Source organism: Rhyacophila brunnea, unplaced genomic scaffold, assembly GCF_057557595.1.
Source record: "Rhyacophila brunnea isolate RB1 unplaced genomic scaffold, BYU_Rbru_1.0 scaffold_1, whole genome shotgun sequence".
Classification (NCBI taxonomy): Eukaryota; Metazoa; Arthropoda; class Insecta; order Trichoptera; family Rhyacophilidae; genus Rhyacophila; species Rhyacophila brunnea.
This window is the reverse complement of record NW_028232751.1, coordinates 52,977,662-52,999,503: the sequence shown is the minus strand read 5'-3', so window position 1 is coordinate 52,999,503 and position 21,842 is coordinate 52,977,662. Positions and strand designations below refer to the sequence as shown.

The 21,842-nt window shown below is 30.2% G+C and overlaps 1 protein-coding gene across 4 annotated transcripts in view; it reads right to left on the bottom strand.

Annotated features, from left to right (window-relative positions):
- Positions 1–21,842, bottom strand: part of trol (terribly reduced optic lobes) — a 602,293-nt gene that overhangs the window by 68,508 nt on the left and 511,943 nt on the right. For all 4 annotated transcript variants that reach the window (XM_085947167.1, XM_085947174.1, XM_085947183.1 and 1 more), the window contains 5 exons: positions 12,458–12,580; positions 8,000–8,135; positions 7,083–7,180; positions 6,412–6,521; positions 4,882–4,996 (listed from right to left, as the gene is read on the bottom strand). In XM_085947167.1, coding sequence (XP_085803293.1) covers positions 4,882–4,996; positions 6,412–6,521; positions 7,083–7,180; positions 8,000–8,135; positions 12,458–12,580 — 582 coding nt within the window. The remainder of the gene's footprint in view (positions 1–4,881; positions 4,997–6,411; positions 6,522–7,082; positions 7,181–7,999; positions 8,136–12,457; positions 12,581–21,842) is intronic.

The following is a 21,842-nucleotide window of genomic DNA, read 5'->3' as shown; positions in this document are numbered from 1 at the left end:
TAATATGTTTTTGTTATTGTGAGTTATCTAGATTATATGTAAAAATAAGTATTCCATAGTAAAAAGAGATGATTATTCTAAACAGTTTTTCTTACACATTTTCCATGCCATCTCATTGACAGGTCAACGAATCAAATATAAAGATGCATTGAAATAAACATTTAATAAGTATCATTTTTTTTTTTAAATATTTCAGTAAATCAAATTATAAAAAAAATACAATATATTCATCAAGAAACAGTATAATGGTTTCTCAATATTATAGGATAACTGGTTATCAGTCAATGCAGCATTTCGACGATTTACGAAGACCATGCTTCTAGTCATGCCATAATTATGCTTGATCGATGAGTCCATGTACCAAGTTTGTTTCCATTATCGCAACTAAAAAAATTCCATAACATTGGGAACGTCTCTATTATTAAAGTATTCTATGGATATAGTCAAATTGTTTGGACTATACTAGAGGGAGCCTTATAAAATTTTAGCATTACAACGCACAATTGTATTTCTGGAATGTTTGTGGTTGGATTGGTACCCATAGAAAAATTAATATATTGTAAGTTGGCTTGGCGGCATTGTTTATAACTATAATAAATAAATATTGTTCAGTGTATTTCGCTGCCATATATGTACAATAATTGACACGGCCAGCTGCCCTTTCACAGACAGTTATAAACTATATTTGTAATATAATGTGAATTCTTTAGTTCTGGTACAGGTCAAAGATGTTTTGTATTCAAAATAGTCAATGTATGTACTTAGTAATAAAATATAATAAATCCATTCGTAATAATTGGCGATAGAAGGTGAGTAATTGACTGTTTGAGTGAATCTAATATTAGGTTGAAACCTTGAAGGTCCATTTCCTCCATTTTTCAGCTTCACTTTTATGCATTTAGGCTCCGTCTAGAATAGAAGCTTTTTTTCAATGTCTTTGGATATAGTATTATAAATCATATGGCATGTTAATTATTACAAAAAAAAAAAAAAAAACACCAGCTAATTTGGATTTACATGTTTTTATTTCTAATTTAGTATCTGATGTGGCTGCTGAAATAAAATTAATATTGCTTAGGTTCTACAGTATTTGTATCCTGTCAGATTTTTTAAAGAAAGAAAAGTAAGAAAAAGGAAGAAAGTTTTTAAAATGGTTGGTTGATGACTGAAGAATGATGTAATTTTTTTCACATGGCTTAATTCTCAGTGTAACCCAGGCCATTGGCAAACAGAATTAAAAAATATAAAGTTTTATTAACTAAAGGAAAAAAGATATAATGTGTGTGTGTGTAGAACACGCACGGTAGAAGTGAAACTTCTGGTGGATATATTTTGCCCACACACAAAACTAAACAATGGATTATTAACTTTTTTAGCGTTTATTTGTTTTACACTCAATGTATGTCCAACGTTGCTGTCAAATTAAACATAGTTTGGACAGTTGAAATGTTTACATTTGATTTTCATCCACGCCGGCATACACAAAAAAAAGATTTTTATTCAATTTTGACAGTTTTTATCCAATGTTTATTTGTTTGCAGCCAGATGTGTGTTAGTTGGTCTGGACAAGGCATTAGTAATCTATAAAATAGTCATAGTAAATGCTCTGTAATTTTAAGACTTACACATAGGCACGGTAAAAGAAACATACATATATTTGGTCTCACTCTTTAATGCATAGTGATACAATTTTATGCGTGTGACTTAGAGACATATTCATTAAAAACGACCGAAGTTTCACTTCAAAAAGTAGATGTTCATTCAACTACTAATATTAGTTTCAATGTCGGTTACCTTGATATTCACCATTTTGAGATACTTTAATCACAAAAACCTTCAAGCACATTTAGGACTGAAAGTAGAATAATTTGTAATAAAAACACACAAAAATAATTGTACTTAATTAATAAAAAAATCATGTTTGAAATTGGTCGAAAAATGGTAGCTGATGAATATAACCAACTTTGGAATTAATCTTCAGTTTAATACAATTTTCTTAAAAATGGAGCTAGATTTGATCGTTTGTTAAAAGTACTTGGAGATCAAGAAAAATATTTTTATAAAATGGAGGTAACCAACTTTGAAACTAATATCCTTACTTCTAATGAGGGAACAACAAATTATAATTAACATCAATACCTATGCGTACAATTGACATTTAGAATAGTTGTTCAGTTAGAATGTCAATTTACGAACGTAACTGATGGGAAGATGCACCAACCTCTTATAAAACACCATCAGGACTAAATATAAAAAATAAATAAACACCACAAAGTAAAGTCGCATGCCATTGTCATTCTGAAAATATGATGTTGATAACATAGAGAAAAGTATTAAAAGACTTTTGCATGCCTAGATTGTATACCAGAATAGAAACAGTTCTGTTCGTCAGAAAAATCACGGCAATCATAAACATTGTCGCATCGTTGGATGTGAGGGATGCACCCCCCGTTGTCGCACTCAAACTCAGATTCCTTGCACTGCGAAGCCGGCGGCAGCCCTAGCGACAAACACCACAAACAACTCACCTACCAATCGACTACCTCTAATATCGGAGCTTCCTTTATCTTTTTTTCAACACTACAACCGGCCATGTGGGCGCCGATTATAGTAGTGAAACAATCACAGAAATATTCTGGCTTGAGAAAATCACATAAATATATTGTGACGTCACCGGGAATCGAACCCGGAAACCCTGGTGTGAGAAGCCGGTACCTTATGCATTGGACTACAAGAGCCGTCAAAGAAAACCCTCGGTAACTGTTATAACCAATTAATAAGCAAATAATGTGAAGATACAAAGCTCGTATTAGTTATATCATCTCGGTTTCTATACCATCGTAATGTCTCACCCTACAATGACAGTCACAGTAGTAAAAAGTGCCTGTTGATTAGGCATTAGTCAATTTCATACATTTCTGAATTAAGATTCCTGGACAATAATTCGACTGTTACTATTTATAAATATTGCTTTAAATCATACGAATACAATATTTTTGGCGATTGAACAGATTCTTGTAATTAAATGATTTTTTAAATCTCAAGGTGAACGTTAATAAATCGTTTAAAACAGACTCTTCACGACCACTATGAATGCTTGATGGCCAAGATTCTCTTCATGATCCTCCAAGTCTTGTCTTTTGTTTTAAAAAAAAATTTAATTCAGATTACACTGATTATTTTTACTGCAATTGTGGAGGAATCTAAAACCAAAAACCGATATGTCCACATTGCAATCATAGTAAATGACATTTTTCTGTTTCACGCTGAAATTATTAGTTTTAACGATAGTTTATTTATATTATTTCCAATATTAAGAATTATTTGCCTATTTTTATTAGTCAGTCAACCGATAATTGCAATAAATATAGGATAAATATAAATGGACATATCGGCATTTGCCTGTAACTATTTAATTTGTCGGTTTCTGCATGTCATTAAGGTTGTGATTATATTGAGATGCACGTCACATACTATCATGTGAGGTCATAGTAAGCTGACACTACGGTAATGTCGTTTTTCTTGGTGTTAAAAATGTTATCAGACTGATGCTCCCATCCTGTAACGCATTTTGAACCTTTAAACGAACAATGTCAGTTAGCAAAATCTGCCAAAATCACCAGAACAATAATGAGGTCACCTCACGTTGTACCGCACTACACCTGCATGACTCAATGAAAGTTTTTTATCATTTTCTACATGCCTACACATTTTCGATTCATGTCATAATCGCGTTTTTTGTTTTTAGCGGTTGGCACTATGTATTTTCTATAAGAATGTTGTCTATTATATATGGTCTGCAGAATGCGTTCTGTTCAAAATATTATCTATGGATATAATATCACAAGTAATTTTAACATACGCACACGTCGAAACTGTTAAAATTAATTGAAATCAGCTTAAATGATGAATAATAATTCAAAATATTAATACATTAGAGTTGGCACTCTCCATCATTGAAATTACAGAGGTGGTGATCGTTCAAAAAATTCTGCAAAATGACAAAACCATTTACTAAATTTATCGCCGTGACAACGTGACAGTACACGACGTGCATCTCAATATAATTACAACTTAAGAGTCTAAACATTTTTTTCATATGCTTTTGTCGGGTTTTGCAAGTTATTGTCTTTATATATATTATGTGAAATGATTTATAGTATATGTACGTATTTTTTCTTTGATTGTTGTCACAAAATCTATTATAAATTTAATTTATTTAAATTTACAGCAGACACATAATCCATAGATTAGATAAAATTCATAATTTTACCATCAAATTTTCCTAGTGGAAGGTCATTTAAGAATTATAATTTTATTTTTATATTAATAATATAACAAGTTTCAATGTAGAGTTTCTATATCAATTCATTTCATGAATTATATTTCAAGAAGTAAATAATTAGTGAGTAGGTATATTATACAACAACAATTATAATATATTTCTTTATATAAAAGAAGACACCTGCTTGGTAATTCTGAAAACCATAGTAAAAAAGGAATTATTTACTCTCTGATACAATAGATAAGATTACTTATAATATTCAATTCACAACATGCCTTAAAACAGTGCGGATAAATTGAAAACAAGTACTCTAGTCTGAAGAATCTACTTAAGAAAAGTTTGTGCATGAACTTACAAGATTATCCTATAGGTTGACCAAGAAGAATAATAATTAATTCATGATGATGTAATGACTAGAAGAATCAGATAGAGTATGTAATAAATTCATTAGTATTTACAGAGGAAATTTCAAAGTGAGTGACTTACATTATATTATTACAAGTCTAAATTTTTTAAGTGGGTGATTCACACATTAATTACAAGTCTATTATGAAAATGTTAATGGAACGTTTGTATCAATGTATAGTTTTTTTTACCTGTGTCGCAGTATCTTTCATCGCTTCCATCACTGCAGTCAGGGTTTCCGTCGCACACTAATTCGTAATCGAAGCAAGTTCCATCGGGGCAAGTGTGTTTCCCTTCGCAGTCAGACTGTAAAATTAAATATTAGGGACTTTATAATCAAGGGAAGAATAGAAGGCTTTCATTGCTAAGAAGTAAAACGGGTAGAATGAGATGCCACAAACTTAATTTATGTCATTCGCAAAATTAGAACCTCTCACAGTCAAAAATTAATGCACCGAGACTATTGATGAGTTCGTCTACCATGGACCACAGGTTAGTTGTCATTCATATATGATGGATGTTTTTCTTATAATATGGTGTAGGATAAAAAACTCTGAGAATAAAACATTCTGTGAGAACATTATATTGAAATTGATAATTTTCAACAAATTAATTGTTTTTAATGAATGGGGCGGTTTCTCTCCTTAATATCTATAACAATTTAATATGAGTGACAAGATTAAATAAAAAATATCCTAAATGGTAATAGCTAGATACAGTAATGATCTTTATAGGCAATCCTTTAGAATATCAAGAAATACAAAAGCTGATCTTTATAAAATATTGTTGGCACAAGTATTTTGTTACAGAGACTTAACTGTGAGTGGTCCTTCGTTACAGATGTACGAGTGAGGACTCTTGTGAAAGATAGTTGCTGCTGTGCGCGAGGATGACATCTGGCAACATCGCTACAATCCTAAACTCTACAAGCTCATTGACCAGCCTGATATGTAAATAACTTATTTGGTAGACTAAATACTTACTGTAATTATGTCCTTAATGTTGTGAATGTCTTGAATTAATAATAATTTATAACATCCACAATATGTTAAAAATGAAATACAGTCGAACTTAGTTATTACGAGGAAGATGGGACCGACTGAATTTGCTCGTTATAAGCGTTACTCGTAATATCAGAGAATAGGTATTTTTAAATGAGCGGTCACATAACACAAAAAGTCGCAATTCAAACAAAAAAACACAATTAGAATTTTTCCCCGAAACAAGCATGGCATTCATAAACTACAAAAGAAGTTGTTTATTGTAATGAACGCTGGTTGGTATTTACTGACTTTACAAAGCTTGGACTTTTTACATGCAATATCAACCATATGTGTGGATACTTTTTCAATATTGTCGGTGAAAACACCAATTAGGTAGGTACTTAGACACTTAACTAGTGTCATAAACGTAATCCGATTCCGGCGGCATCCTGTCCAATCGGATTTTATTGCTTAGGGTTGAAATGTTTTTAAACGATCGAAACATTAACAGTTTCATGAAAATTTTTGATCATATTTTAGCTCAGTATAACTGATAAGTAGCTCGTTATTTTTATAACGATTTATATATAATTCACTTTTGTGAATAAATGTATGGAGAAAATCATAAACTAAAATGTCAACGAATGTTTCTTCATTACATCCGAGATCTCGCTATATCCGTGATCGTAATAACCGAGTTCGACTGTATAAAATATGTAGTATTAAGATGTCACTTACGTCAGAGCAGTTAATTTCGTCTTCTCCGTTACTGCAATCGCTGGTACCATCACACTTGTATTTTGGGTCAACGCATTTACCATCACACGACACGCTTCCAGGGCCACAGACTGTAATTATAACAAGCATAATATGAATAATGGATAAGACTAGACTATAGGCTTTCTGGATGTGATTTGTGTCCTGTATCCATCGAGTGCTCGGCTGTAGTATGCTCTCTCGTGTTTACTCACAAGCTTCTTTACCGTTCGAGAAGTATATAGGCCAAGCTTCTCGAACGAGCCCGAAACGTTGAGGAAAGAAGGAAGAAGTACACAAAGTGGAAACCCAAAAATCTATTATGATAAAAAACAACCGTGACAGTCTTAAACATTATAACACATTAATGCTATGAAAAGACTCAAAAATATTTAAATGCCGATGGGATTATCTTAAAAGACTAATTTTATTAGGGTTGATAGTTAGTGAAAAAAAATGAGACGGGTGGAATTTTCAGTTTTCCTAAGGCGGCACATTATTTTTTAAATTTTAAAAACCTATTATGCGAGAAAATTTTTAAGACAGTTCAACCACCTACGTTCAACGGTGAAGAAAGAAATAAGAATTATAATTATTAATTATTGATGCTCATTATTAATGATTTAATAATATAATATGTTAGTGAATTTTACCTGGCGGTGTTGGACAGTTAAATTCATCACTAAGGTCGGGACAGTCAGCCACGCCATCGCAACGAGTTCTGACATTGACGCAATGGCCTGTTGTACATCTACAAAATAATTAAAATAAAATGAGTAAAAACGTTACCTACCAAGATAGATATAAGGTGCTTCATACGCTGGCGCATTAAATGCATTACATAAAAGTCGATTTTATTAATTAACTATTCAAACAACCATTTTTGGAATAATGAATTACATAAATACAATTTGTAAATTCAAATTCAAACTAAAAACAGCAATAACAAGAAGTCATATTGATAAATAGATACAAATTAGTAATTCAACTAATGAATATGAGTTTGGGTCAAAGATCTTGAAAAAACCTTTTGCCTTCTGTGATTTCAATATCAAAACTGCTGAAACAAGTTTCACTTTCTTTTAAGTGTAATTATTTTTCTAACATCATCCCCTTCTTTACATTTCGTATGAAAATCAATAAACCAGGGCTCAGTTTTTTCGCTTCAATGTCATACATTAAATTTGGGTTCAATTTCTATAGAAGAAGGTTTTCTTCAACAACTTTGGTTTTGAAGAAATTGGTTAGAGACTTTCATGAATCTATAATTTTTTGTTATGAAGATCTCACATAATAATATGTTGCAGGTTCAATCTTAATAGGTACATAGTGAGATAATTTTATTATATGGATAATGGAATCTGCAGTGGATGCAAAAATGAAAAATTCCTTTGAAAGTTCATACTAATAAAATTTAAAAAACAAAATACCTATTTAGTTTATCAAGAATTAAAAAAATCAAAATTTGTATGATGGGTTTCAGCAATTTTAATTTTAGCTTCAGCGGGTAAGTTTAGTTTAATAATTATTAGCAAAATATGTTTTTTTTTCGCTCAACGTCGTTGGGTACCTGAATTCTCCCGGTTGGCAAACGCCGCAGTCGCGCTCGTCCGTTCCGTCGGGGCAATCGAAAATGCCATTGCATCGCTTTGAGTTGTCAACGCATGCGCCATTGCCGCATCGGATGTCGCAATTGCCAGGGGGCACTGCAACAACAACACATTAGTGGGTCAGTTAGGCAATGCTTTCGGGGCGGCCCGTCAACTGGCAAACTGACAACTGTCACGTTTGACATCTGACGGGCTTAAAGGCGACATCCAATCGACAAGAAATATTCTTTGACCCAATCCATGTCATAAAATAAATGTTAAAACTGTCATGCATTAGTACGGATTAGTCAAGTAATTTAGTAACTAAACGTGTATGAACAGAAAAATTTAGTCGAGTAATTTAGTAAAATCATTTAGTCGAGTCAGTCCATTTCGTCCTATTTTTTCGGTCGAGTAGCAACCCTCACCACTTCTCACTAACTACTAAACAAGCCACGAGACAAGTCTGAACACGTTTTCTTTAGTCAAGTTCATTAGTTGTCGTGGAATTTCTTCCTCCAAGCCTTCTAATATAGCTATTATAAATGAAGTTATTAACTTATTTATTTTATGAACATACATAATTTGAAAACACTTCGAATCTGGTTCATCACGCAGGTTCAAATTCTACTGGGTGTCATATTTTTATAAAAAAAAAAATTTTAAGTGTTTTTAAATTAGTATGTACAATAAAAAGAATGTTACATTTTTAAATTTTGTGAATTATTCGTTGAATAAAAAAAATAGTTAATTATCTATTTTTGCTTTGTTACATTGTGCTCTGTTCATTTTGACACGTCACTAACTAATGTACTGTGTTCGGATACTTTTCAGTTACTAAATCATTTAGTGGTAACTAAATCACTCGCCACTCGACTAATCCGAACTGGCCTTAAGGCACTGGGTTAGGTAAAGTAAGGTTAAGTATATCTTTAGGCCACTTAACTACCTAAGTATCACTATATGAATTTGGCCCTAGGCATATAAATATACCCAGTTTGTGTTTGATGCATAGTTTCTAACTGTTCAAATTATTGTGCATCGTCACCAATAGTTAAATTAGCCTTGCTAATCAAACTTAAATGATTCTCTGCGTAGCTTTACAATATTTACTAAACAAAATATGTACTTGTAGAGTCATTTAGATAAAATTCGTATGTTTAGTAAGTAATAATACTTACATAACATGCTATTGAGAAGATATTTAATTTATTAACCATGTAATCATTAGATTTAATTTGACAAGGAAATAAGTATATTGTAAATTACCTATTGAATTTTGATTAATTTCAAAATGAAATAGGCAAGTAAAGATAGAAGAGTAGAGGTCTCATAAAGACAAAAAATACTGTAAATAAAAAAGAAATATTATTATATAAAAATTCATGTCACAATAATTTTATTACACATGGAGTGGGTTCAATCTGTGAATTACAAATAAACAGAATCTGTTTGTGATTCACATAAATATGATGATAATTTTGTTAGCTAGTATAAATGTGTGAAAAGGGATTATTAGTTTGATAATTAATTATTATGTCCTTAAAACAGAAAGTAATGCAACAATCGCGCATATAAATTATATCAGTGGCTTTTTTGTAGAAAAAACTGTAATTATATTGTATTGTATTCTTCATAAAGCTCTTTGGCTGAAAGTGTAGTCAATATAACTCATTTCTTAGTGTGGAAAATCTTTTTTTATGTATGCATGAAACGAAACTTATTACTTAAATGTATTTTTTTTAAAGTAGCGACAAGGCATTTTCCCACTTATCCTTATAAAACAGTACTGATTATTATGATTAATTCTGAACACCGTTTGTGAACATTTAGATCTGGTAGAATTTATTGAACATTGAATTAATTAAACGAAAAATGTGTGTGAGAATTTCCAAGATTATGTAATTTTTTAACCGGTTCTATGCTTTCAGCGAGTTTTCTCGCTCTATGAGGTCGTGATCGACAGGCCGCACATACAAATTTCGCGAGTTATCCATCCGACTTTAAACTCAAATTACTAGCCACTGTTGATTGATTTGCATAATCTAAAAAATTAAACACACAGTGACATCTGTTTGAATAATTATGAAATACTAAGCCAAAAATTATCGGTATTACAGCGATTTTAATAAGAGGTTCACTCTACATTCAACGTGTATCGTTAAAAATTTGTGGCGTGTCAGTTACTCCCATAGTAATATCGTGAGGCATAGAAAAGGTTAAAGCTTTGCGCAAACACTATTTATAAATTTAATAATCATTAAGTATCTAAAAATTGCTTGATGTCTCTCTTTAATTATTGATAATAAACATTCGCACCAATAAAAGGAAATCAAAATATAATTTAAAAGACTGCTGCATGCGCAAACAAAATATTTTTTAACATTAATATAATTGAGAAATGAAATATGTATAGTATTTTAATCTCACAAAGACACATAGATGTTCTCCACCGACCAGAACAACTTCTCAATTAAATATTCCTACAGTTCATCCTGACAAGCCCAGTGAGGGTCAGTCTTTGTGAGATAATATTACATCTATGAAAGCTCTGATGAAAAAATGATGGCAAATCAATAAAAATGAATCATTTTTAACTTCTGACAGAAGTAAGTATTCCAAAATATTATTTGTATACTAATCACATCATTATTGATTTTTCCATCTTTTACATGCCTGGAAACTGCTGTTTGTTTCCAGAGCTCTCATATATTAAAAATATATTTTTTAAATCAACCACAGTGAAATTGAATAACATAATGGTTATTTCGCTCTGCGCATTTATCATATAAAAAACAGGAATTAATATGATATCAAGACAAAAATGTATAAATGTGCTTATAATAATGTAGAATATGATTGATTTGAGATTCATAGTTCAAAATTTTAGAAATCAATATGTTTATGTCAATACCTGAAAGCCATATGCATTGTCATATTTATGTAAAGAAGTAGGTTTATATGTTATGCATTTGTCGGAATGGGTATTTTTATGAAATGTTATTTAGACCTGTTCCCATTCCAAGTAACACACATTATGTCTACTCATTTACATATTATATTATAAGCATAACTATGCATAGGGCCCTTAGTGATTTGATAGTGTAATAATTTATTCATAATTTGGAAACTTAGTACTTTGACATAATTATTCAAAACATAATGTACCTACTTAAGTATCTTTTATCGGTATACATGTTTAAAACGCATAGACAATTTTACATGCATATTTCTGCAAACGCAAGCGCATTTTTTACTGCATTGAAATAAATATCTTAAATTGATGTATATAATGAAATAAATATGTGAGAAGAAAAAATACGATAAACGTAATGAATAGGGGTCTTATGAATAGACTTATATATAAGCATAAATATAATATAGGCTTATAGATTACGCGTTACTTGAAATGGGAATTATTATGGAATGTTATTTAGATGCATTCTTATTTATTTGGGTAAGTATAACTATGCATAAAGCCCTTAGTTATTAATATATCATCACTGTGAAGCAGTGGCGAAGGGTAGAGGTAGGCTGTTAAGATTCAACATCAATAGTGCATACTAAACTTTGTCACACTTATTTGTATTCACTAAACTAAGAATACAAATTGCAGATGGTGCTGGTTAGTTTTTAAAATTCAATTAAACTGCCTAATCAAACCATAATAGTTTAGGTTGTGCTATGGGCGATTCGACAATAATAGTGAATACTTTTTCAGTGATTGATTGAAGTGACAGTTATTTGTTTTCGTTGAATTAAGAATACATATTACAGACGGTGCTGGTAAGTTTTTTAAAATTCAGACTCCATAATCAATAAAAAATATTCTTCTATCTATCAAACATCTAAAATTATGTATGGTTTAATGACATAATTTGAGATATTTTACAAATAAACCAACATTTTTTGACTATTATCTACTATGGCTTGGATTAGGCAGGGTTTAATTGATTTTTAAAAACTACAAACACCATCTACACATTGTAGTATTAGTCCAATGAAAACAAATACATTTGACTGACAAAGTGTAGTGTTTACTATTTATGTCAGATCTTAACAGTCTACCTCCACCCTTCGCCATTGCTGTGAAGACAAAACTATTTGAGTAGGTAACAGTAAATATGTCCAGTGTAATTTTTATATCAAACTTAAACATCATGAATAAAAAATTTATAATTAAGATTGATTTAATTACTGCTGTTTATCATACTTCAGTTATAATGTCTATAGTAATATGTAGGTCATTATGTACTGTGAATATTATTAGTAACTATTGATGAATGATCTTATCTAAAAAATTACCGATGAAAACGGTTGATCGAATTGGTGCGACAAAGTGACATCTGACAGCGTAATTTTCATCAACTACTGCTGTCCACGCATCGCTTTGGCGCGTCATTACGTTCATTGTGATTTAACTTGAGAGATATACTAACCGACTGAGCATCCGTCTTCGTCTGAGGAGTCAGGGCAGTCTGATTTTCCGTCACAACGGTATTTGTTCGGAACGCAAGCGCCATCCGAGCAGGCAAAGGAATACCGGTCACATCGGTCGTTTTCTGGAATTTTTTTATGAATTCATGAGTAAAAAGTAAAATACACCCTCTTAACCAAGCCAATGTAGATACATAAATGAGACATGGCTGCAAATATTTTTTTCAATTTAAAATTGAATACAGAATAAAAATTTCCAATTTTGAGACCCATTATTAATAGTTTTGTTACATAAATTAATTTACTTAATCATAATATTCTTTCAGATGTACTTTTATTTATTTTGTAGAGGGACTATTGTATATATTTGGTCATGTAGCCATAGGAACCAACATCAACTTTTTAGGCAAACTTAAAGGCCATCCATAGACTGAAACCGTATGCGGTTTAGAACTGTGTGCCGTTCTAAACTTATGATTTCTGTTTATGGAAATATTTTTTTATAAAGTAAATTATAAGCATCTGATCGTATCCGCTTATATCATACACTTACACTTACGAACTCAGTGAAAATGTATTAATTTCATGAACAGAAATCATAAGTTTAGTATGGCACACAGTCCTAAACTGCATACGGTTTCAGTCTATGGATGGCCTCTTAGACAATGCATAGAGTCATACATTTGAAAGAATTAAATGAACAGCAAAGAAGATAGGTTTGATAATTTAGGATATTTTTATTATTCACAATGTATTACAAAAAAAACCTATGTGTATTTCTACTTTGGCCACTCTTTTCAAATATTTTAGATTTGGTTGCTGTTAATTGAGTAACGTTAAATATCTAAAAATAATAAGAATCATGCCCAAATTAAACATGGGTTTCTGTTGTATGTATTAAATTGTTAATATTAAAAATATCTGAAATAAAGAAACATAACTCTTCACTGGTGATTGTCAATAACTGTTTCAAATGTATAATTGTTGTATATTGTTTAATATTCACTTGTTCGTCCTTTTATAAAAAAGTGTAGATTGGTTCCTACAGTTACATGACCAGATATATCTAAATTTTTAGAAAATAAACCAAAAACTATTTTTTAATACCAGAAAAAAATGATATCAAAAATTAAATTTCTATTATTTTTTTAGTTACAGATTGATGTATTGTTAAATAAAATACACTAAATCATATTAACACAATTCGCTTATATAAAAATAAGAAATAGGTACCTGTCTGTATATTACATAATGTGATAATTCATTACTAACAGATTGACATTAAAGTTATTTTAAAGCCCTATAGGATAATTAAAAACAGACACAAGATTAATCAAGAAGGTTATAAATTTATTTTTATAACCAGATTAATTTCAATACAATATATTACATAAATAGTTAGAAGTGCTTTGATTTAACTGTTTGCATATGTTATTGTCTATCCAAACTATACAATCTTGTGTATTTGTATTTTTAATTTATCCTGTACATAATATGCGAGAAAAATTATGTAAGAATTATATTTTGAGAGGTGGCTATTGAGAATTAAATAATTAAGGTTATTTTTAGAATTTGAGCTCTTTTCTTTCTCATTTCATTCTTTTTCCTTCAATAACACTTTGGGCTTGTGGAATGCGTCCAGACAGAATCCATTCTTCAGAGATAAAGTGGTAACACGTACTGTTGGGTGTATAAATGCGAACATTGGTCAGAGATATCTGTGTTGAAAATTCAAGTACACCGAAACCCCAACAGTATTAATATTGATGGTGAGATATGTTTTATAAAGTCATCGCTTTTTGCTCTTTTAGAAAAAAATCTGGTCTGACATGTAATTTATATATCAATACGAATAACATCCAATGTCACAAACTCTAATATTATTTGATACACACATCTCTTTGAGTAACATTCACATTCATACACTTAACCACAATTGTATCTCTTAAGGCGAAGTCTTCACTGAGCCTTTTTTAAAGAGGCACCTAGCGGAAAAATACGAAGCTTGCAATTTGAGACATTTTTTTGATAATTTACAATTTCAACTTATGTATCTGAAAACATGACCATAAAATATATGTAATAATAGGGTGCGGTCCGATAGAACAAATTCACATTTTATTACATTTTTTACAATTGTAAGTTTGTCTTTGACTTAAAATAAAAAATATTTTTATTTTTAATGTTTTCAGATACATAAGTTGAAATTGTAAATTATCAAAAAAATGTCTCAAATTGCAAGCTTCGTATTTTTCCGCTAGATGCCTCTTTAAAAAAGGCTCAGTGAAGACTTCGCCTTAAGATGAAGAATGAGGAAGAAAGGAGACGGAAGAATACAACATGTTGACAACAATAATACAAGAAAAGAAAAATAATGTAAAAATTATTTCACAAAAGTATCAAGTACCATGATAACATTGGTCTTTCAAAGAGATAATGACTATCTCAGAATCTGTCAAACTATAATACTATCATAATTTCTCGTAAACTCCCATGTGGCATGCTTGACATAAAATGATATTAAAACTAATATTAGTCACATTTTTTTGGTAATAATGTATAAAAGAAATTTATCTAAACTACTATAAAAAAGATTAGAAATTTTTTCAACAATTATTACATACAGGTCATAGATTTATCATGAAAAACTCAAATAGAATACCTACATTTATATTGTTATAATATAGAAGTATCTCATGATAGATCTAAAGCCCGTAATAACTTGGAATTAGCCAATTTATATGTTAATTACATTCTTAGCTCTACTTAAAACGTAAAAATTATTTTAATATTGTATTCAACACATAACAGAATAGAGGTTTGTATTAGTAGATTTTGTTTTTACGAGAAATGGATGTCAGCCACTTGCTCAACCTATTAGGTCCATACTCTGGCTCATACCTACACAGGTTGAAAAACAATATATGTACTTGCCAGACCTAGGATTCGAACCTGGGGCGCTTAAACCAATATTATTCAGCGTTAAACATTAAAACATTAATTCTACAGTAAATAGCATGTAGTTGAAACTAGAAAATTGTGTAACTACAAAAATACTACTTTACAGGAGAGACAAAAAACGTTTTGGTTTCGTATACAAATATATACCTAGTTATGGAGCTAAATCATCCATCATTTAACAAAGTTACAATTTTTTTGGAATCACATAATTTATTTTGCAAGGCGGGAAGACATTAACAATAGCCACAAGATGGCATTTAAAGTCAATTTTCAATTAAAACGGAGTTACACATTTTTCTAGTTTCAACGATGATATTGAATGTTAAAAAACTTAATATTATCTATTATATGAAAATTTTATTTAAATGTTTATCGAAACTAAGTACAGGTATTTCTCGGAAAGTCGAGTTTCATACTAAATACGTATGCACTTTTTTTGTATATTTCCAGTATAGGAGCTCACTCTTTTCACCAGGTAAGAATTTGTTCAGCCACACACCTTTGTGAATCATTCTGCATTTAGGTCTTTTTACATCTTACGTTTTTTTATTTTTCCCATGCTCATGTATTGTTTTAATGCCTGTGTGTATTGCAATAGTAAAAGAAATTTGAGGAGGTTGTAACTCGAGGAATACCTGTGCACCTTATAAGAATATTATGGTCCCACGTAAATAATTATTACAATAAAATAATATAACTAACTTTTAGTTACATCATTTGAAATGCTCATCCAAATGGATTTTCTATCAGTTTTCGTATCCATTTTTAGAGTTTCCAGTTAAATTGATGTGTAAATTAGTATATTGCCATATTTATTTTTTAATACTACTTTTCTAATTTTTATTGAAACACCAACCAATATGTTTAGAAAGTAATTATAAAAATAATATTCATTTTTAGTGGATAAAAACTATGTAAATATACAACGCCGAATCCGAACGGACAACCGATCGTCTAAACACACCGCCGTTTCAAAACTTTCAAAGTTGGCATTTAAAACTCAGTTGTGAAACTGAAAATGGATAAACAAACATATTATTTCCATTGATGTCACAATTAAAACAAATTGAAACAATATTTATATTATTTTGTTTTTTCTGCAATAATTGATGGACACTATTTTTATGGACCACTATTTAAAATGCTCTGTTCAGACGACAATGCAGGTGATATAAAATGTTTAATACGATTTAAATAATGTTTCAATACTGCTTGATTCTGACACAATTTTTCTAATGAATTAACACAATGTAATAGAAATATTGAAGTATATAAAATTTAAAACATATTAATTTTTTTTACTTACATGTTGTTTTAAAACTTACACTAGTGAAAAAATGTATTGAATTTTATTAAAAATGTGTTGAAGCGTCAGCGTTGTTTTTATTCCTAGCGAATGCCAAAATATTTGAAAGCCTTAAAATAAGAAACATAGAAATGATGTTATATGGTTTGTTATGAAAGAATTCTGGCGAAAAACATAGAAGGCTCAGTAAAGTTGCAGCAGTCATGCGAATCCCCTGTGGCCGCTAATTGTTTTGGACTTACCGCATGCCTCTTCGTCCGAATTGTCTTTGCAATCTTTTATTCCATTGCATTTCAGCGAGCCGTGAATGCATTTGCCGTTACTACATTGCCATTCATATATCTTACAACCTAGAAGTAATATGGTAACATGCTCATGCTATGGGATTAGAGTATATATGCTCCGAACCATCACCGTGTAGTTCAGTTTGTCAATAAATAATTATAAACCCTTAAGCAATAATAATCTCTTGACCTGCCAAACTTTCAAATTTACCTACAAACATTCTTTTCAACAAAATATTGTATTCACTTTCACCATGAATTGATACTAGAGAGCTTCTATCTAGAATGAGTCATGTTATATATTATGAAGGGTCAATATAAATATAATAAAATTAATTGTAAGTATACATATTTATTTTTTAACTTCAGATGAATTTTCACTAATAAAATAGCTTCAATTTCTTTCGATGATGTAACAATTATAATATTATGTAAGAAAATCATTAATTTAAAATTAAAAACCCATGAAAAGTATAAAATATTGACTTTTCTAAATGTAGAAATATAAAAAAATATCGAGTTTAAAAATAGATATAGATAATAATAATATAATGTAGCAGTCAAAAGATTAATAAAACTTCACCATTGCCATATTTTAATAAAATTATGCAGAGAATAAGTAGTCAGGGTATTGGTTGCAAAGTCAGTTACCTCCATATATATATTAAATATTTCATAAATCCAACTCCTAATTGGGTTTAAATCCTAATTAAGTTGCAATGTCGGTAACATCCATCAGCCAATATTGATTTGATCAATAGCAAAATATAATTTTCTAATAATTACAATGCTTTTTTGTCAAAGCAAATAATATTAGCGCCTGTACGCATGCATGGATTTACTGGCAGCAATAGTGCGTATTTTAAACTAGTGTGACACGTAATAGTGCTGACTGTCTTTCCAATCTCATTCTTCAAGAGTAAGCGAGACACGATGTTGTCATTTTATAGTACTATTTGACAGGTCGTAAAAATCGGTTAACCTCAAAATGAGTTTAGTTTGTTTTTTTACCGTCACTATCATTCTACTACGCAGGTGCAGATTAAAAAATCTCTACTGTCGCGTGAAGATTCAGAACCTTCCAAACTTTTTTGATTCATGCATACAAGCATGCAACTGCAGGATAATATATGTTTACCCATACATTTTCTTGTTATGGCGGCGATAAGGCGATAATACTGACTGTCAACAGTAAATCCATGGATGGTAATATCAATTCTTAGATTCTTGTGAATATTACGGAATAAAAAATATGTTGGTAGCTGACTGCTACTAATGGCCTCAACTAGATATTTTCCATTGGTATAAAAAGAATGGGTTTCATAAAATATAAACGTTGTGATTATCGAAAGCCTTAGTAATAAAAAAAGATGCGCAAACCTCAGCAACCATTTTAAACACATTTCTCACAATTAAAATGCTAAAGAACATCGATTTATTTTCAGCTGAATAGACAGAGGATTTCACAATGTATTGAAGAAGACCAAGTATGTTCAATAGAATAAAGAGAATATGTTTGTTGATCACCGAGTAAGCTCCTCTATGACCTGGTCATTGAACAATAAATTGTCAAATTGGTCATAAAACGTTATATAGTAAACATTAAGATGTTATTATTTGTTAAGATTTTTTTTATTTGTCTCTTGACTTATTATGGATCGCATGAAGTTCATACATGGTATTATTAGAAAGGCTGCCGTTAATAATTATGAAGAAGCATTTTTGTTTACCCTTCTGACCGCCCTGGCCTGTTTTTATAAACTAAAGCATGAATATACATAATATAGCAGTGGCGATGGGTGGAGGTAGGCTGTTAAGTTTCGCCATAAATAGTGCACATTAAACTTTGTCAGTCTCATACGTATTTGTTTTCAATGAAATAAGACTACAATGTACAGATAGAGTTGGTTAGTTTTTAAAATTCAATTAAACCCTGCAAAAACCAAGCTATACTAGATAAAATTATGCAATAAAATCATACATAACTTTGAATATTTTATAGATAGAATAATATTTTTTATCTATTATAGTTTGGTTTAGTCTAGGCTTAATGAATTTAAAAAAATGAACTAACAATATGTGTAATATGTATTCTTAATCCAACAAAAACAAATAAATATGAATGTACAAGTGTGCACAATTTGTCGTATCGCCCAAAGTATACCAAAACTACTATGGTTTGGTTAGGCAGGTTTTAATTTTTTGAACACTAACCAATACCATCTGTAAATTATAGTCTTAGTTCAATAAAAACAAATGCGTATAAATAACAAAGTTTAATGTGCACTATTTATGGCAGATCTTAATAGCCTACCTCCACCCTTCGCTACTGCTATGTATGTGCTTTAACTAATTTGTATATGTACCTATTTATTTATTTTTTCAAGTTAAATATTATAGACTTTAAAAGATTTGAAGGCCTTTTTAATGGATAAAACACCCCTGATAACATAACGCTATGAGTGTAATTAATTTTATAGTAACGGGGGCAGTCAAATGGTTAGTACAAAGAATTAATCCAACTCCACAAATCGACAAGTTTAAAATTGATCGTAAGTACTTTACTCACCACAATTTCTTTCATCTTCTCTATATTGGCAATCAAAAATGCCGTCACACAATCGCTCTCTACTGAGACAAGTTCCGTTGTTGCATTTGAACTCGTCGCGCTCACAGCAGTGATTCTCGTCAGAGCGATCTTGGCAGTCAAATTGGCCGTTGCAACGTAACATTTTGTCTATGCAGCCACCGGACAAGCATTGAAATTCGTGATGCATGCAAACTCGAGGCTCTAAAGCATCCACAACCAAAACCAATTCTACGGATTAGATTCAATTCTCGTACAAATACAATAACAGAAGATACTAAAATACTTCAATTTAAACATAACAAAGAGTGCTAAAATTTAATAATTTCTTTCGTCTATGGAAAAGTAACAAATTAATTATATTTTTTTAAATTTACACTACATACTATTTAAAAAGGATTTAGATTTATCTAAACTAAACAATAACAGGGGGTGGTTAAACAATTATGTAGGTTCAACAGCTTGTAAATAAAGAGTAAGAGATGGTAATATAATATTTTAATATTAAATTTATTTGTTTATACTTGTTCATAAGCTATAGTTAAAAATATAAGAAATCTACTGATAATATGCCATAGAGAAATGATTTAATCTCTAAAGCATTTTTATAAGAAGAATGTTTTTATATAATTATGAGATCATAAAAATAAATCATGTCTTTCTTTAGGTACCCTAACCTTAAAATGAGTTTTTACACCTTATATCTTTTTACTGCTATATTAATTTAAATTGCAAAACTTCATGGCGTTCAACAAGACACTTGAAAAAGTGGAATTATCCTGCAAATTTTTAAAGCTTGTTGAAGCATACCATATATGGCAGATAAAGTTACATACAATTAATATTGTTGTATTTTGGTTTGTTTTGCCAATATATTAGAATTAGACTCTATGTTTAAGATTTTGAAGGGTGTAGGATGAGTTGGTTGAGGTAATGAGAATCAGAAAGAAAAAGATATCGCACCGTCACAATTATCCTCATCTGAACGATCATTGCAATTACGGACACCATTACACTTCAGCTTAAGTGGGATGCTGACATTATTGCTTCTGCATATGAAGAATTCTGATGACCTGTTGGCTATATGGCAACAAAACAATTTCAATTATTATTTTTTACCGTCACACTTATGAAAGGCATAAGCGAACAGAGAAGAAAATAATTAAATATATTAATGCCTTCAAGGCATTATTAGCCACCACAAGTAGTACAGAAGAGTCCCAGAAGAAAGAAAGAACAAAAAGAAACCAATAGGATATTGTTAACTTTAGCCGAAAGACCTGAATTAAAAGACAATATAAAGATTACTAAGAAAGCATTCTCTACATAGAATAAGAATAGAAGAACAGATTGTAGAAACAATAGAAATTTATATTGTAACATGAAACAGAAATAATATATTATATACATAATAGTATGATATTGTTATTCACATAGATTGTTGTATACCATTATCAGTTGAATCTTTTACTGAAAGAAGACTGGCAGAATAATTACAACAAAATAGCCCTCATAAGTATGAATAAGTATTATAAAGAAAGTGGAAGTAATAAATTTGAACCCACAGAGATTCATATAGTTATGAACAATATTGATACCCAGGATTGGAAAGGGGATGTTATATAAAAAAAGTATTGATGATTTACCTATATCTAATGTAAATTAATCGTTATGTATGTAGCAAGTGTCATTAATAAATTTGCAATAAAGCTGTTTGTAATGTCACAATGTATGATAGAAATGAGATTAATGCATAAAAAGAATTCATAAACACAAGCATGTTACAAAACACTAGAAAACTTAAATAATATATTAAGTACTTAATTGTTAAGAGTGAATACAATAAGGAATTCAATCACATTAAAAATCAAAATATCTACTAAATAAATACTACTTTTTAAAGGGTTGATATGATAAGACTAGAATATATGTCAATAACAGCAACTTTTCAATAGAGCAATTTCAAATTTATATACAAGACTTTAATTATATTATGATTTAAAATAGGTGTAATGAAATTAACTTTGTATTTTTGAAATTGGATTGAATATTTCTTTAAATGAAAAAAAAATACTGTCCACTTAAATGAATTCCAATTTGATTTATTTTCTATATACTGTCAAAATCAATAAATAATTAACAAATTTTTTGTAATAATATAATATAATGCTGAGAGATTGCTATTGAAAAATATTTGGTTAAAGAATGGTCTTCGTAGAGACCATCTTGCCTGAAGTAACATGTAAGCG